Raw genomic sequence first — 19,428 nt, 5'->3', positions numbered from 1 at the left:
TCTGTGAAAATCTTACAATTACTTTTCATTATTAATCCCACATTTACTTAATTAACTGAATTTAAATGATGTCGCTGCTGTGGTGGGACTTGAACTCACATTTTCTCCTCAGCAGGCTTCAGAGTGCCTGATACAAAAATGCTGCTTCCCCAGATGTTGCCATTCATTCAGAACGGAGCGGCTCCCTTAAATGATTTAATAAACGTAGCCTTGCGCGGTTGGTTCCTTCGTTCTATGTCTGTACTGTGCAGCCAGGGTACAATTGACAAGAATATGAAGACAAAACCATTTAGTTGTTTTCCTTTTGAATGTTATTAATGACGCTTCATATTGAATTTAATTTCACCATTTTTGAAAAGGTTTTTCTCGATCGCTTGAAGGTCTTCTGACAGGGCGCAGCGGTAGAGTCACTGCCTTACAGCGCTGGAGACCCAGGTTCAATCCTGACCTCAGGTGCTGTCTGTATGGAGTTTGCACGTTCTCCCTGTGACCCTGTGGGTTTTCTCCAGGTGCTCCAGTTTCCCCCCACACTCCAAAGACGTACGGGTATGTAGGTTAATTGGATTCTGTAAATTGTCAGGTTAGTTTCAGTTCAGTTTAGTTTATTGTCACGTGTACCGAGGAACAGTGAAAAGCTTTTGTAGAAGTCTGCAGAAAGACTATATACTGTATGATTACAATCAAGCCATTTACACCGTATAGATACATGATAACAGAATAACGTTTAGTGCAAGGTAAAGCCAGCAAAGTCCGATCAAGGATAGTCCGAAGGTCACCAAAGAGGTAGATAGTAGTTCAGCACTGCTCTCTGGTTGTGGTAGGATGATTCAGTTGTCTGATAACAGCTGGGAAGAAACTGTCCCTGAATCTGGTGGTGTGCGTTTTCATACTTCTATAGCTTTTGCCTGATGGGAGAAGAGGGTGTGGCCAGGATGTGACTCGTCCTTGATTATGCTAGTGGCCTTGCCATGGCAGTGTGATGTATACATGGAGTCAATAGAAGGGAGGTCGGTTTGTGCGATGGTGTGGGCTGCGTCCACAATTCACTGCAATTTCTTGCAGTCTCGGATGGAGCTGTTCCCAAACCAAGCCGTGATGCATCCTGATAAAATGTCCCTGGCATGTGGAATATTGCTAATGTACAAGGTGATCGCTGGCCAGCCCGGACTCGATGGGCCGAAGGGTTTGTTTCCAAGCTGTTTCTAAGTCTAAAGTTAATATTGTTGTCACGGGCAGTGATATTAGCAACCAACCGCAACAAAAATGTATTAAAGCATAACGTTAAGGTGAGAGGGGAAAAGTTTGAAGGAAAAGCACAAGGCAACTGTTTTACACAGGTGGGTGCCTGGAACTCTTGCTGGGGGTGGTGGTGGAGACAGATATGAAGAGACTTTAAATAGGCTGGGATAGGCACATGGATATGGAGGGGGGGATAGAGAGATGTGGATGATGAGCAGGTAGATAAAGAGATGGTCTTCGCTTCATGTTCAGCACAGACATTGTGGGCCGAAAGGCCTGTTCTTGTGCTGTACTGTTCTATGTTTTATGTCATTTTACTTTATCTAAGAACCTGTGCAAGTCAAGCGTAATCTAGATGCATTAAGTAATTAAGGGAGCTGGCATTAGTATTGGTTTACTAAGATACAGCGAAAAGCTTTGTCAGCATGACATACACGAATATGATCAAACCACACACAAATACAGTAGGTAGTGCAAAGAGATGGATACCAGAGTGCAGACTGTGGAGATAAAGGAGAAGTGGGGAAGAAGCTGTTCCTGAATCTGGTGGTCGGTTCTTTCATTAGCTTTTATAGCGAGGCTAAATAGAGAAGAAGGGTTTAGGCACTTTAAACAGAGGCAACAGGAGGAAGGTCAGGATTGAACTCAGGTCGCTGACAATGTGATGCAGCGGCTCTATCAGCTGTGCCACTGTGCAGACCTCATATTTAGTCCTACGTTTTGTTGGGAGGTTTTAAGGAAAGGATACACGAGAGACTGCTTGGAGTTGTGGATGTAGCCCGGTCCATCACACAGACCTAGACCCACCACTATCAAAACTTCACGCTGCCTCAGCGGGGGGGGGGGGGGGGGAAAGAATAATCAAGGACCTCATTCACCCCGGTCATTCCCTCTCCTCCCCTCTCCTTCCGGGCAGAAGATGCAAAACCTTGAAAGCTCGTACCGCCAGATTCAGGAAACTCCACAAATTTACAATTAATCTTCGGGATGCGGTAGGAAACCGGAGCACCCGGGGGAAACCCACGCAGTCACAGGGAGAACGTGCAAACTCCGTACAGACAGCACCCGAGGTCAGGATCGAACCCGGGTCTCTGGCAGTGTGAGGCAGCGGCTCTGCCAACTGTGCCAGATTGGCATTAAAAGTACTGAGAAGCCTAATAGCCCAGGCACTGATTAATGGCGTACTTGAAACCTTGATATTTGTGTTCACAGCAAGAGAAGCTTGGCGACATTTGTTTCTCTCTGCGTTATGTCCCGACTGCTGGGAAACTGACTGTTGTTATCCTGGAGGCTAAGAATCTGAAGAAAATGGATGTGGGAGGCTTATCGGGTAAGCTCATATACACGGACTGTTTTATTTTAAGCTGCAACATCCAATCTGATGAGGAGCAGGGCCATACAGGTGGCACAGTGGAGCAGTAATGTTGTTACCTCACAGCGCCAGAGACCTGGGTTCGATTCTGCCTATGGGTACTGTCTCCGTGACGTTTGCACGTTCTCCCTGCGACCACATGGGGTTTTCTCCTGGTGCGGATCTGGCTTCCGTAAATTGTCCCTGGTGTCGGATAGAACTAGTGTACATTGGGGGCTGAATAGCCTGTTCCTGTGCTCTACTGTTCTATGTTCCATGTTAATCTTTCCATTATTACTCCGAACCCTGAAATTCCCTCTGCAAACTTCTCCGTCTCTCTTCAGAATAAAACCTACTTCTTTGAGAAAATTCTTCCACAGCTAACAGTTCCAGTCCAGTTTATTGCCACGTGTACCGAGGTGCAGTGAAAAGCTTTGATTGCGTGCTAATCACTCAATGGAAAGACGATACACGATTACAATCGAACCATTTGCACCGTATAAGGGAATGCTGTTTAGTGCAATGTAAAGCCAGTAAAATCTGATCAAGGTTAGTCCGAGGGTCACCAGTGAGGTAACTAGTAGTTCAGGACTGCTGTCTGGTTGTGGTAGGATGATTCAGTTGCCTGATAACAGCTGGGAAGAAACTGTCCCTTGGTTCTTGGTTTCTTGGTCCTCCAAAATATTCCAAAAGGAATTTAAACTGGAGGTGGTGGAGGGAGGACTTAAGCCAGAAAGGGTTATTGGGAAGAAGACGTCCCTGAATCTGGCGGTGTGCGTTTTCGCCCTTCTCTATCTTTTGCCCGAATGCAGAGGGGAAGCAGTGCACAGCTGGTAGAGCTACTGCCTCACAGCGCCAAAAGACCTGGGTTTGAACCTGGCCTCGGGCACTGTCTGTGTGCAGTATGCACATTCTCCCCGTGACCTGGTGGGTTTTCTCTGGATGCTCCGGTTTCCTCCCACAACCAAAAGACATGGGGGTTTGTAGGTTAATTGACCTCTGGAACTGGCCCCTGGTGTGTGTAAGGAGCGGTTGGGGAAGTGATATAACGTGGAACTAGTGTGAACGGGAGATCGATGGTCGGCACGGACTCGGTGGGCCAAAGGGCTTGTTTCCAAGCTGCATCTTGAAACTAAACTTGAACTAAAGTAAACTCTCATCACTTGACTGAACATCTCCAGGGTGATTGTCAAATTGTATCTTATTAGGACCTTGTGGCGCTACAATAGGTATTAAGCGCTCGTGGAAATATCTTGGAATATGTTTTGACTGATACATTGAAGTTTCCACTGACTGATTACATTTGTTATTTACCCCATGGTGTTAATCCTGATTTAAGAGTCTGACCTTAACCGGGCATCAATTAATCAAAAGATTCTTTGAAGCCGTAAGCAGTCTTAATGGAAATTGTCATCACAAATAAATGGCCTCTTTAACCTGACCAAGAAAGCAACTAGCAAATATTTATTCCACTGCAAATCAAGGATGTTACTTGCGGCAACGATGTTGGATGGTCTGAGCATGGCACTTGATATTTTGACAAGGGGACAGGGCTGATTAAGCTGACCCAGTAACAAGATTAGCGAGGACAAATTCTCCAGTTAATGGGCTGCGAGCAGAGGGTCGTGACTGAAGCAATCAATGGGCCGAATCATCGCGTAACGTTGTTATGGATTTCGACCGCAGGGAGTGTGAGTCACCGTGAATTACGCTGAAAGTCAGATCTTTCGACTTCCTCCGAAGACAAGTAGGTTCTTGAGTTCCGTACGCGGGTAAATATCACCCCCCCCCCCCCCCCTTGCCCCGGTCGGTCTTGGACGTTGATGGAGTGAGGTTGGAAAGGAACGATCTCCATCGCTGGAGAGACACTGACTATAGGGGGACAATCGAGAGCACATTAACCTACGGCATCACTTCCTGGTTCGGGAGCTGCAAGGCTTACGAACGGCACCAACTAGACAGGATTGTGAAGACCGCCAGCAGGATTATTGGTGCTCCACTCCCTTTCCTGCTGGACATATACAGGAAGAGATGTATCAGCAGAGCCATCTCCATCATCAAAGACCCCTACCACCCATCGCATCACATATTCTCCACCCTGCCATCTGGGAAGAGGTACAGGAGCATTAGCTGCAAAACCAGCAGGATGCTCCTCAGCTTCTTCCCGCAGGCTATAAGACTGATAAACGGACTTTGCCCCCTGCCAAAGTATCGCGCACCAACCACCAACCTGGACACACTGCAGCAGAGCCACTGTCGTGCCGCTGCCGATCGGAACGCCTGTTGATGTTTAGTAGAGAGTAGAGTGTTTAATTTGTTCATGATATATGTATTTTTATTTCTATTTATTTTTTACTGCACACTGAATCGACACTGGTTAAGCAACGTTTTTTTGTTTCCTCTGGGTATGTGAGTACTCAGGAAAATGACAATAAAGATATACTATACTATCCTATACTATGGAAACTGTTCATAAGTCTTAGGATCCGAATTAGGCCATTCAGCCCGTCGTGTCTACTCCGCCATTCAATCATGGCTGATCTATCTCTCCGTCTCAACCCCATTCCCCTGCCATCTCCCCGTAACCTTTGACACCATTATGAATCAAGAATCTATCAATCTCCGCTTTAAAAACACCCAATGACTCGGCTGCCACAGTCGTCTGTGGTAATGAATTACACAGATTCACCACCCTCTGACTAAAGAAATTCATGGAGGAACAAGGATGCTGGTTTGCAAAAGAAGACAGTAACTGCTGGAGTAGCTGAGGCAGTTCCTTCCCAGCTGTAATCAGGCAAGTGAACCGTCCTCTCACCAACTAGTGAACGGTCCTGACCTACCATCTACCCCACTGGAGACCGTCGATCTATCTTTAATCGGTCTTTGCTGGACTTTATCTTGCACTAAAAGTTAGACCCTTTATCCAGTATCTGTACACTGTGGACGGCTTGATTGTAATCAAGTGTGGTCCTTCTGCTGACTGGATAGAACACAACAAAAAGAGGTTTTCAATGTACCCCGTACACGTGACAATAATGGACTAAATTAAACTAAACGAGCTCAGCGCGTCAGACCAAAGCGTCGCCTATCCATGTTCTCCAGGGATCCTGCCTGACCCGCTGAGTTAATTCAGCACTGTGTCTTTAAACTTTAAGTTTTTGATGTGGAAACAGGCCCTTCGATTAGTTCGTGCCAACTGACGATCACCCATACACTAGGTCCATCCCTACACACTAGGGACAATTTACAATTTACAGAAGCCAATTAACCTGCAAACCTGCACATCTTTGGAATGTAGGAGGATATCAGAGCACCTGGGGAGAACCTAAGCAGTCACTGGGAGAACGTACAAACTCCACACAGACAGCACCCGTAGTCAGGATTGAACCTGGGTCCCAACCCGAAACGTCGCCTATTCACGTTCTCCAGAGACGCAGCCTGACCCGCTGAGTTACTCCAGCATTTTGTGTCCTTTTGTGTATCATCCTGCATCTGCAGTCCCAAAATGTTACTGATCCGTGTTCTCCAGTGATGCTGCCTGACTTGCTGAGTTTTTTATTTAAGCGATCCAGATACAGATCCAGAAACAGGCCTTTTGGCCCACAGAGTCCATGCCGACCATCAATCCCCATACACTAATACTATCCTACACACACTAGGGACAATTTACAATTATACCAAGCCAATTAGTCTACAAACCTGTACATCTGTACAAACTGGAGCTCCCTGGAGAAAACCCACGCGGTCACAGGGAGAACGTGCAAACTCAGTACAGAGAAGTACCCGTTGTCAGGATCGAACCTGGGTCTCCGGCGCTGTAAGGCAGCATCTCTGCCGCTGCACCACCGTGACGCCCTGGAGTTACTCCGGCACTTTGTTTCGTTTTGTGTATCAACCAGCACCTCCAGTGCCTTGTTTCTAAGGCTGAATGAGAGTTATAGAGTCCTAGAGCCTTACAGTGTGGAAGCAGGCCCTTTGGCCCAACTTGCCCACTCTGGCCAACATGTCCCATCTATACTAGTCCCATCTGCCTGCATTTGGCCTATATCCCTCTAAACCTGTCCTATCCATTAGTGTCCATGTCCTGACTCGAAATGTCACCTATCCATGTTCTCCAGAGATGCTGCCTCACCCGCAGAGTTACTCAAGCATTTTGCATCCCTTTTTTCAGTGGAAACAATTCCTCTAATCTATCAACAACTCTTTCTGATTTGGAACAGTACTAAATCTTTTCTGGAGCTTCCCGGCTCCGGGCAGAACAATCCCAGTTTCTCCATTGTCCTTGCGTCATCGTGTGGATATTTTGGAGACTCCCGCTCTGCTGCCTCACCAAGGAGTTGGACCCCAGGGTGGACCTGACCACCGTGGCGATGCACCACCCTGAGGTCCACTCCATTGCCCTGTCACTGGCAGACGGGCCAGGAGGAGTCAAAGACCAGCACCACGGACAGCGACTGGCTGTCAGTACCTTGGACAGAGCTCTGGAATGAGCGGAGGCCACAGCCAGAGGAACTATCTCGGTGTCCAACTGGCTAGGATTAGATGATCTCATCTGCACCTGTCAACCCAACTCTGTAAAGACAAGGCAGTTCCAGCCCAGCCAGATGAGAAAAAGAAAGGAAGAGAGGCATGATTGAGCTGCCAGGACAAGCCCGAGATCACCAGTACCCCATCCTCAGAGGGATTGCATCCCCACATGGACCTGCATCTTCTCCTCGCCATCCTCCCTTGCTGTAAATAAACCTTTTCAGATGCGTTTACCCTACCACGAGTGCGTGGTACCAGATGCGTACCACCCTACCACACCTACCATAGGTGTAGTCATTATCGACCTGGCATCTTCTCCGATGCCACACCATCAACAGCCAGAGCTCTGTCAAGGTTGTGTTTCATGCTGGTGTTTGTGTTGATATTGGTGTTAGCTTTTGCCACATGTTCACATTGCCACATTGTCACATGTTCTCATGGGAGAGGGAAGCAGAAGGAGTGGGTGAAGTGCAACTTGTCCTTGATTGATTCTACTGCTGGCCTTGTTGATGCAGCCTCACACTGCCCCGGCAAGGCCAGCAGCATTATCAAAGACGAGTCGCACCCCAGCCATTCCCTCTTCTCCTTTCTCCCATCAGGCAAGAACTGTAGAATTGTGAAAACGCACACCTCCAGATTCAGGGACAGTTTCTTCCCAGCTGGTATCAGACAACTGAACCATCCTACCAGCAACTACAATAATACAATACCTTTTATTTGTCATTTGAACCTCACATGAGGTTCAAACGAAATTTGGTTTCTGCAGCCATACAAGAAAAGAACCAAGACACACACCAACACAATTTACACAAACATCCATCACAGTGAGTCTCCTCCTCACTGTGATGGAAGGCAAAGTCTTGTCTCTCTCCTGCTCTCCATTCCTCTCCCGAAGTCGAGGCCAAAGCCCCCGGCGGGCGCTAGCAAGTCCGCGGCCACTCAAAGCCACGCTGGGCGATGTAAGGCCCTGCCCCGGGTCTTGGTGTTGGAGCCCCCGGCGGGCGCTAGCAGTCCGCGGCAAATTAAAACCGCGCCGGGCGTTGTAAGGCCCCGCTCCAGGTCACTCTCAACCCCGCAATTCGGGCGGGAGAAGTCGCCGTTGCCGGTGCCCCGCAAAGCAGTCTCCCACCGGGGACCCGCGAGATCCCGGTGTCACCATCCACCGGAGTCGGGTCGCAGCAGCGCGCCACCGCAGCTCTCCACGCTCCGAAGCTGGCCAGCTCTGCGATGGTAGGTCGGTAGGTCCGCAGCTCCGCAGCTCCGCAGATCCACAGGCTCCGCAGCTCCGCAGATCCACAGGCTCCGTGACTTGAGCCTCCAGGTTGTTCCGGTTGGAGGCCGCTCCACGGCACTAGGCCCCAACGGCAACGGAGACCCGGCAGGGAAAAGGTCGGGTCTCCATGCAGGGAAGAGATTTAAAAGTTCCCCCCACCCCCCACATATACACATTTAAAAACCCGCTACAAACTAAATCCTCAACAGGACAAAAAAATAAAAAATACTCAGACAGACTGCAGAGGTCGCTGCGATGTCGGTCGCGCCGCCCAACTAGAGCACAGTCCTGAACTACCATCTACCTCATTGGAGACTCTTGGACTGTCTTTGATCAGACTTTACTGGACTTTATCTTGCACTAAATATTATTCACGTTATTCCCTTTATCCTGTATCCGTACACTGTGGACGGCTTGATTGTAACCATGAACTGTCTTTCTACGGACTGGTCAGCAGGCAACAAAAACCCATTTTGTCACTGTACCTCAGTATACGTGACAATAAACTCAACTTGCCAACTCGTTATGTACCAATTTACAGCATAAAGAAGGAAGATCAAACATAGGCAGCAATTTGTGTCTGCAAACTCGTCGATTCTATTTAAAATCAGATGAGATTTATCCGTAAATAGTGCCGCCACTGAGCTCTAACATCTCGAGGCAATTGGTTGGATATTAGACTTCTAGTTGTTATTTTCCTGTGGTGGCTATCGCAATTTTTTAAATCAATATCACCAAAGGTTTCTTCAAATTGGTATTTGTTGCCTGCCGATGTAGGTTGTGCTTTGCAGGACTGTTTCTACTCACAAGCAATCCCGCCGGCTAAATAAAAACACCAACTAATAGAAGTGTTTGGCGCTGGAAGGTAGAACGGGGCAGACAACTCTGGCAGGGGAGGGAGGGAAATGTTGACAAAATAACTGCAGTTCTAGCACTGGAGTTGTTTGCAATCACAAAGTGCTCGGGGGGGGTGGGGGGAGGGAAGGGATCGACAATATGAATAAAAGAACAAGCTCCTCAAATTCAAAGAGTGGTCCTCCCTTACCTGCTTTCACAGCACGATCTGGAAGGGACAACATCACACCAGTCACAACCAGAGGGTGCATTGCAGAAACAAGGAACTTTGAGTTTAGTTTGGAGAACACCGTCAGTGCACTAAACTATGATGACAAGGTGTGGAAAGCACGGAATCAAAACCAGCTCTTAACGCTTTAGATAGCTCAGAAACTGCCCTTTGGCCCATCGCGTCCACGCCGAACATTGATCATCCTGTCACACTAGTTCTATGTTATCCCACTCTCTCATCCACTCCCTACACACCAGGGATAAGTTACAGAGGGCCAATTAACCTACACTTCCAAACAGAATCCCAAACACACCCATCTTTGGGATTCAGTAGGAAACCGGAGCACCCGGAGGAAACCTCAGGGAGAACATGCAAACTCCACACAGACAGCGTCCGAGGTCAGTCGAACCTGGTCTCTGGTGCTGTGGGGGACATGGATGATTTCTGCTCCCATGTCAAACGTTCTTAAACTCTTATAGTCTAGACTTGTCCCATAAGTAGGGAAGATTAAGAGATAATTTAATTGCATAGAATTAATGGATTGGATTAAATAAGCAGGAAATCTGCTTCCTAATGAGGAAAAGCCTAAACAATTCAGCGCAGTGGTGCAGTAGTAGCTGCCTCACGGGGCAGGAGAGTGTTGGACCCTGGAAAGGTGAGACTTGGAGGGGTCCTGCAGTTACAGTTGAAAGAGATATGTAATTGTTATACAGCACCGAAATAGGCCCTTCAACCCAACTTGCCCACACCGACCAACATGTCCCATCTACACTAGTCCCAGCTGCCCACATTAGGCCCATATCCCTCTAAACCTTTCCTATCCACGTACCTGTCCAAATGTATTTTAAATTATGTTATAGCTTCTACCTCGACTAGTTCCCCTGACAGCTCTTTCCATTCACCCACCACCCTCTGAGTGAAAAAGTTACCTCTCAGGTTCCTATTCACTTTTCCCCCTCTCACCTTAAGCCCATGTCCTCAGGTTTTTGATTCACCTGCTCTCGGTAAAAGACTGTGTGCATCAACCCTGTCTATTCCTCTCATTATTTTATACACCTCTATAAGATCACTTCTCATCTTGCTGATCTCCAAGGAATAAAGTCCTAGCCTTCCCAACCTCTTCCCTGTAGCTTAGGCCCTCGAGGCCTGACAACATTCTTTTAAAGTCAACATCCTTGTAAAATGTGAAGTGGAGTGGCATTTTATAGCCACAACTTGAACGTTTAGTGTAGTGGCTGTGGTGTGAACATTTGGAGAGTATCAGAAGAAGAATAGCAGTGGAGGACAAATTTCAAAAACTGTCAAAGAGATAGCACAGCACACAGGGCTGAAGAGCCTCATTCTATATTGCCAGGGATGAAGATGTGTTTACAAAATAGCAAACTCTAAAGTGTGTTGAAACTGCAACTGACTGCCCAACTTTCATATTCAATGCCTGACCGATGAAGGCAAGCCAGCCATGTGCCTTCTCCACCGTCCTGTCTATATGTATCACCACTTTTGGGGAGTTATGGACTTGCACCACAAGATCCCTCTGTACATTAAAGTTCTCAGGGTGATTTGATCTCTGGCATTATTGCATTTCCAGATCCCTATGTGAAGATTCATCTGATGCAGAACGGCAAGAGACTGAAGAAAAAGAAGACTACTATTAAGAAAAACACTCTGAACCCATACTACAATGAGTCCTTCAGCTTTGAAGTGCCGTTTGAGCAGATACAGGTAAGGTCCACCATGCTTGTTCCCAGCTTAAGGCAAGGTGTTGGAAGGACATCAAAGTCCTGGAGATTTAGAGTTTTAGAGATACAGCGTGGAAACAGACCCCTTCGGCCCATTGAGCCCATACTGGCCATCGATCACCCGTTCACACTAGTTCTACATTATCCCACTGTTGCATCCATTCCCTACACACTAGGGGCAATTTACAGAGGGCCCACTAACCTACACACCTGCACGTCTTTGGAGTGGGGAGGAAACTGGAGCACCCGGAGAAAACCCACACGGTCACGGGGAGAACGTGCAACCTCCACACAGACAGCGCCCATAGTCAGGATGGAACCCGGGTGTCTGGCGCTGCAAGGCAGCTGCAGTACCGCTGCGAGGCCACCGTGCTGCTCCAAACCTTATGATCTTAGATGGGGTATTTTGGATGAGTCTGGCCGTAGAACCTGTTGTGTGACTCGATGAATCTAATATCAACACCCGGCGTGGGGGGGACCTCCGTGAGGAAGGGGAGGGAGGAGAACAAAGGGGGACCTGGGGTGCGGATACTTTGTAACTCTGTAAGCGCCCTTTATGTGCGACTATTTACATACTGTATCTCGGGTGTGCAGGCAACGGATTTCACTGTGACTTGTCACATGCAATAATAAGGTATTCCTTCATTCACCTTCTCTCCCTTAACCCCCTCCCCCCCCCCGCGGTACAGAAAGTCCAGGTGGTGGTCACCGTGCTGGATTACGACAAGATCGGCAAGAACGACGCCATCGGCAAAGTGTTTGTGGGCTACAACAGCACGGCCGCGGAACTGCGCCACTGGTCGGACATGCTGGCCAACCCGCGGCGACCCATCGCCCAGTGGCACACCCTGCAGCTCGAGGAGGATGTGGACGTCACTCTGGGAATGAAGAAATGAGACGCCTTTTCAACGTCCCCCCCCCACCCCCCTTCCCCCCCCCCCCACCCCCCCCCCCCCACCCCCCACCCCCCTGCTCATGTGTGGTGTGGATACCTCAATCCCCAACCTCATCCACCCCATCCCATCCCATCTCCCTCCCTCCCTCCATCCCCCCCTCTCCTCATTATCCCGCACCCTGGTTCTTTTCAGACATCTCAGCTCATTGACGCTATCCACCCTCACCATCCTTTTAAGCAATATGATCTGTGTAGATAGAGCATGATTCAAATTGTGTATCTCACAGTTGTACATAGATACGCGCCCATCCAACGAAAAGATTATTTCTAGTCTGTGTGTTTGTTGTTAGCATTTCTTATTCAGTGTATTGTTTTTAATACGATGTTCTATTTTAAATTATATAAATTGACTTAACAATTGGAAGTGTGATGCTATATAATATGGATACATATTTCTCCTGCATTCCACTGTTTCCTTCTTGTGAAAGCAAGGCGGGGATAGACCTTAGTAATGATAAGTAAGATGATCACACAAAAATGTATATCTGAAACAGTTGGTCTCGTCCCAACACTGTGTTGGCACCGATTTTGGGAGGACTTGCTCAATGTTTTTCATGTTACAATGTAGTCAGTGGCAATATTATAAAGCTATTAGTCATTCCATTAGAGTCTAAGGGACTGTTCTGTGTATCACTGTGACTGCCTGTGTGCTTAGGAAAGTGGATAGCTACACGTTTACTCGATAGTAATTCTGATTTAAGCGTGTGGGATTGTTTTAGTTTCCTGCCCAATGAATCATTCCTTTCTGCTGCCCTGTCAGGTTACACACAGCTCTGTAAAACACTCCAAGGACCAACCCAAGAGAGCTGTGTCCCATTCCCAAGGGAAGCTGCAGATGAGATGAACACAACTTCATTTACAAGCACTGTGCAATCAAGATTCGCGTGAGGGTGCGCATGTGCACGCGCACGCACACACATACACACACACACACACTCAGGCACACACACTCACGCATACACACACACACTCAGGCTCACACACTCACGCATACACACACACACTCAGGCTCACACACTCACGCACACAATCATGCACAATCATGCACACTCATGCACACACACACAAACACACTAACGCACACACTCATGCGCACAATCACACATGCACGCACACGCAAACATATTTCTGCACTTACGCACACAACCATACTCATGCACACATGCACGCGCATTCATGCTCACACATACATATGCGCGCGCGCATACACACTCACGCACTAACGCACGCACTCACTCACAAACACACGCATACACCTGCACACACCCACATACGCACTTGCACGCACACTCAGGCATAAACACATGCATATACTTGTGCACACTCGTACGCACACACACGAGCAGTCATGCACACTCAGGCACACGCACACACACGAGCAACAAAGTCATCACAAAGCTATCCTTTCTCAATGGTTCTGCCCTTTAACCAAGAGCAGGCTCTAGCTTATAAAGACGTCTAGTGCACACTTCGCTCAGGATTTAGCTGCCACTGTGTTGCAAAACGAAACACTGTTTGAACACAGTCACATGGCCAGCACACTGTCTCAACCAGTAACTGCCAGGAAAGCGGTAACAGGCTTCTTTAATTTACCGATCGTAGGTAGATAAATAGAGATATATATATATATATATGAAACACTGCCAAAAAGAGAATTACAATCGTCACAACATAAGCACAGCCATAGCCGAGAGGTGCCACTTTCCTTTCTACTTTAGTTGGTACTGTCTGCGTCTATTACAAGACAGAGCACCACAGTTTTCTGCTAATCTATAGGACAACCACGTGTGAAAGAGTCAGCATCCGAAGCGGTCGAGTGATGCTTGCTGCCTTTATGTATGGATTCTGTAACCTCTTTCCTTGCCTGCTTGAGTATTTTTCACGTGGCAAGGACCTTTGCTGCGAGAGCCCTAGAAATATTGCTGTCTTCAGTTGATGTGTTGCTCGTGAGGTGAACGCTGTGAAAACTTTAATATTCCTTTCAGTGAGGTGATTTTAATTCCCTATCCCTAACTCTTGTCTCCGGTTTCAGTTCACTGTGTAGTGGTGGAGGGCTGTGCGGAGTGCTTGATGTTTACATCACTTGATAGTACACTGGTGTTGGATAAATCGTTTTATTTCCAATTGATGTTTTAAATGACTGTATAATTATATGTGTTCCTTACTGTTTGTTTATACAAAATATTAAAAGTTGATTACTGATTTAACGGAGAGTGTGATGATTTGATATCACAGAATGTCTGGGAATATATATGTTGCAATAGCTTAGCTACCTTAAGTCAAGTACTAAATCGACCCTTAAATCTACCTTGTCGTGTACTAAATTGACCCTGCTACGCAACACTGTCATAAAGTCATACTGCACAGAAACAGGCCCTTCGGCCCAACTTATCCATGTCCAGTGCAGTCTACGAAGGAACTGCAGATGCTGGTTTACACCGAAGATAGACACAAAAAGCTGGAGTAACTCCGTGGGTCAGGCAGCATCTCTGGAGTAAAGGAATATGGGTGGAGACCCTTCTTCAGACCCTTCTCCAGTGTAGACTCTGCTTCCTGTCGTTAAGTCTAGTCAGGTCGAGTTGATTGCCATATGCACAGCTGCACAAAGAAATAGGAACTGTGACAATCCTGCTCACTGAAGCATCAAAGGCCCTCACCAATGAGAGGTTGATGAATGTTTGAAACAATGAATAAAGTTGGCCTTTTACACAACCATTTTCAGGAACGAGCACCTTATGGCAGGCTGAGCCATTTTGGTGCCAAGTGATCGATGGAAGCTGGCAACCCCTCGCCTTTTCAGTCGTCACCTGAGACCCCCCCCGAGCAGAAGTACAGCGCTTTCGACTGGGATTTTCTGCCTCAGAGGGCGGTGGAAGCTGGTTCTCTGGATGTTTTCAGGAGAGAGCTAGACAGGGCTCTTAAATTAGCGGAGTCAAGGGATATGGGGAGAAGGCAGGAACGGGGTACTGATTGTGGATGATCAGCCATGATCACGTTGAATGGCGGTGCTGGCTCGAGGGGCCGAATGGCCTACTGCACCTATTGTCTATTGAGCTCCTTGCGCGCTACCTGGCCATTCGGCATTTCCGCTACTTCCTAGAGGGCAGGAGTTTCGATTTGCGTCCAACACATCGCTGGCAAGAGCAACCGGGTCGCAGATACGTTGTCCCGCACCGCCATCAATGCCATCCACGTTTTGGCCCCAGGTGTCGACTACACGGCCGTGGCAGCCACCCAGCGAGAGGATGAGGAGATGCTCGAGTACCGCACCGCCATCTCAGGCCTGTTGTTGGAGGATGTGTGATTCGGGCCCGCTGACACCACTCTCCTCTGCGACGTGTCTACCGGAGAGCCAAGACCCATCATCCCTGCAGCCTGGCGCCGCCGGATATTCAACATGGTTCATGGTTTGGCTCACCCTTCTATCTGAGCAACAACGGCACTGGTGGCAGCCAAGTTAATGTGACACATGTTGTGCAAGCAGGTCGGCAACTGGGCCAGGCCGTGCATCCCCTGTCAAACCTCAAAGATTCAGCGACACATCAAGGAATTTCACCCTGACTCACGGGCGTTTCCACCACATCCACGTCGACATCAATGACCCATCCAGAGGTGTCACCCACCTTCTCACCATCGTGGACCGATTCACGAGATGGCCGGAAGCCATCCCGCTCTCGGATACCTCCACTGTGACATGTGCACGTGCCCACGCTGTCCACCTATCGCCCGCTTTGGTGTGCCGGTGGACGTCTCCAACAGAGGTGTGCAGTTCACCTCCGAGTTGTGGTCAGCAATGGCCCGGCTGCTTGGCGCCCAGCTGAACCACACTACTGCCAATCACCCACAAGCCAACGGCCTAGTGGAGCGTTTTCACCGTCACCTGAAGGCATCCCTAAAGGCATGGATGGACGAGTTGCCGTGGATCCTGTGGGCATATACGCACTGCCCCGAAGCAGGACCTGTCAGGTTCCCCGGCGAGCGTGGACCGGGCGTGATCTGGGCTGACCAATCACGCGGTCAAGGGAGCGGGCCGTCGTGTTGTTAGAGAACAAAGGATTTGGCGCTTGGAGATTAACTCGCGATGCTCACGAGCAACAGCACGGTTATAGTTAAATATTAACTCGATGTGCGCGTGAGCGACGGAGCTGTGTCAGTTAATTATAAACGGAGTGTTTACACAATGCGTGGACCTCTACAACCATCATCTTTCTTGAGGTGATTAAAAAATACACAAGATGTTCCAGAGACGACCGTTCACTCCACACACAATGCCCCAATCCTGTGAATTATAGTACCGTTATATAAAATCATGTCCTTATTTGCATCCAAGTGGAGGAGATTCATCCTGCTAATGATGATTCAAAGGACAGTATGGTTCGCTACACTGACAGACGCTATGAGCCCACTGTTTAAAGTCCCTGCCTGCTCTCAAAGCAAGGTGTTTTCACCAATGTCAGGGCACTCCGAATTTGTTAAATACACATGGGAAGCAAGTGGCTGGCCATACAGTCAAAAGCCACGTCTTGTGCAGTCAGTAAATAAATAAAGAGATTGTTCTTGAAGTATCTCCGTGGAAGTCAGTTCAATCAATGGCGCCAAAGTGGAAATTGTCGAGAGCTTCATGTTTCTAGATGTAAACTGTCCTTGAATCCCTAGTCTGAAGGGGTCACACAAACCAACCTCCCTTCCATTGACTCCATCTACACTTAACGCTGCCTCAGCAAGGCCACCAGCATAATCAAACCAGTCTCACCTCGTTCACTCCCTCTTCTCCCCTCTCCCATCAGGCAGGAGGTACAGAAATGTGAAAACACTCACCTCCACATTCAGGGACAGTTTCTTCAAAGCTGTTATCAGGCAACTGAACCAAACTATCACCAACTAGAGAGCGGTCCTGACCTACCACCTACTTCATTGGAGACCCTCGGACTATCTCTAATCGGATTTTACTGGACCTTATCTTGTACTAAACATTATTCCCTTTATCCGGTATCTATATACTGTGGACGGTTTGATTGTAATCATGTACAGCCTTTCCATTGACTGGATAGTATGCAACAAAAAAGCTTTTCACTGTACCTTGGTACACGTGATAATATCATAATCATAATCATATTTTATTGGCCAAGTATGTTTTGCAACATACGAGGAATTTGATTTGTCATATAGTCATACCAATAAAAAGCAACAGAACACACAAAAAAACATTTTAACATAAACATCCACCACAGTGACTCCTCCACATTCCTCACTGTGATGGAAGGCGAGAAAAAGTTCAATCTCTTCCCTTCATTGTTCAAAACTAAAATAACTAAAAAAATCAACAACAATATATCACCAAAATATCTCCCCGTTACCTACACATTTATTGGTTTATCTCCAAAACCCAATTTCTTCAATACCGCAAATAGGTACCCCCCCCACTCACCCCTATCGAACGCCTTCTCAGCATCTAATGAGATTACAATCTCAGGTAAATTATTAGAATGTGTTGAATGAATAATATTTAAAAGAGTACGAGTGTTGAAAAATAAATGGCGTCCCTTAATAAAGCCATTCTGTTCCTTAGAAATAATACTAGACAAAACTCTCTCTAGACGGAGAGCAATAATTTTGGCTAAAACTTTGACATCAGCATTCAGTAAAGACAGAGATCTATAAGAACCACAGGAAGTGGGCTCTTTATCTTTCTTTAAAGGAAGAACTATCGAAGCTTGAGTCAGCGTGGGAGGTAACAAACCATTTTCCAAAGAATCATTGAACATCAAAAAAAATAGAGGTGCCAATTTTATCAATACATTTCTTAGAAACCCCATTGGAAATCCATCAGGACCTGGAGCTTTGTTAGATTACATTGCTGTAATTGCAAGACATAGTTCTTCAAGGGAAAGTGGAGCATCCAATTCTTTTGCACGGTCAGAATCAATGGTAAGATTCTCAAGATTGGCCAGGAACTGATTTATTTTCGTAGTGTCAGCAGGGAATTCTGATTTGTATAGGGAAGAATAAAATGATTCGAACGTGGCATTAATTTCCACAGGATCCGTGACAGTCGTGTTAGAAACATTATTAATTTGAGATATAAGACGTGAGGTGAACTGACGTTATAATTGGTGTGCTAGTAATCGATTTTCTTTATCACCATGTTCATAATAAGTACCACGAGTTTGTAACAACAGTCGCTCAGCACTTCTATTAGAAATAAGATCAAACTCCGCCTGAAGATTAAGATGCTTCTTAAATCGTTCTGGAGAAGGATCGGATGAACATTCTTGATCGAGGCTATTAATAGCAGATGTAAACTCAGTAAGCCCGGCATTGTGTTTTTTATTAGAATAGGAGGAATATGAAATAATCTGCCCTCTAAGAAAAGCTTTCAGCGACTCCCAAATTAATGAAAAAGATGTAGATTCATTCATAAGAGAAACTCATCAATTGAGTTTGAAACAAATTCATAAAATGTTTTATCAGCCAACAATAATGAGTTGAATCTCCAAAGGGGGGTAGATTTCTGTATGGATAACTGAATATCTAGAAATAATGGCGTATGATCAGATAGTAGAATACTTGAATAATCCGAGGAAACAACACATGAGTTGAGACTTATATCTATAAAGAATTAATCTATTCTTGAATATGATTGATGTACCTGAGAAAAGAAAGATAACTTTTTGGTTGAGGGGTTACGAAGTCTCCAAGGGTCAACCAAACCACTCTGGGTCATAAAATAAGAAAAAGATTTAGGCACAGCTGATTGGGATAAAGTACGGGGACTAGAACATTCTAGCTTTGGGTCAAACACATAATTCAGATCACCTCCAAATATTAACAAATGGGTATTTAAATGAGATATATTACTAAGTAATCTATTAGAGAATTCAGTATCATCAAAGTTAGGTGCATAGACATTTACTAACAACACCTTTGCTTGCATAAATGTACCTGCAACTATAAGATATCAACCATTTTTATCAGCAATAACATCAGTAGATAAAAACTGAATTATTTTATTAATTAAAATAGCAACCCCTCTAGCTTTAGAATTGAAATTGGAGTGGTAGACCTGACCTATCCAAGAGGACTGCAGCCTATGATGATCTTTAAGTCTAAGATGAGTCTCCTGCAAAAATACTATGTCAGAGTTAAGCCGTTTCAGGTGACTGAAAACACTGGATCTTTCAATAGGATTGCCCATACAAGTGAGATAACGAATAGGTGTGCCTGAACCAAGAATGCTGGGATTCACATTAGCAGAACACATGAAGAAAGCAAATGAAT

General features: G+C 46.6%; 1 protein-coding gene and 1 long non-coding RNA gene across 6 annotated transcripts in view; both read left to right on the top strand.

The window, feature by feature from the left end:
• The window catches only part of syt1 (synaptotagmin 1), a 227,332-nt gene extending 212,975 nt beyond the window's left edge, over positions 1–14,357 (top strand). For all 5 annotated transcript variants that reach the window (XM_033037960.1, XM_033037955.1, XM_033037956.1 and 2 more), the window contains 3 exons: positions 2,452–2,569; positions 11,045–11,178; positions 11,885–14,357. In XM_033037960.1, coding sequence (XP_032893851.1) covers positions 2,452–2,569; positions 11,045–11,178; positions 11,885–12,091 — 459 coding nt within the window. In that variant the 3' untranslated portion in view covers positions 12,092–14,357. The remainder of the gene's footprint in view (positions 1–2,451; positions 2,570–11,044; positions 11,179–11,884) is intronic.
• Positions 14,358–14,627: 270 nt separating this feature from the next.
• Positions 14,628–19,428, top strand: part of LOC116983980 — a 21,367-nt gene continuing 16,566 nt past the window's right edge. Inside the window, exon 1 of the long non-coding RNA XR_004414855.1 lies at positions 14,628–14,644. This is a non-coding gene — a long non-coding RNA (uncharacterized LOC116983980). The remainder of the gene's footprint in view (positions 14,645–19,428) is intronic.

Source organism: Amblyraja radiata, chromosome 19 (genome assembly GCF_010909765.2).
Source record: "Amblyraja radiata isolate CabotCenter1 chromosome 19, sAmbRad1.1.pri, whole genome shotgun sequence".
Taxonomy (NCBI): domain Eukaryota; kingdom Metazoa; phylum Chordata; class Chondrichthyes; order Rajiformes; family Rajidae; genus Amblyraja; species Amblyraja radiata.
The sequence above is the reverse complement of the archived record's forward strand: the minus strand, read 5'-3'. Positions and strand labels throughout refer to the sequence as shown.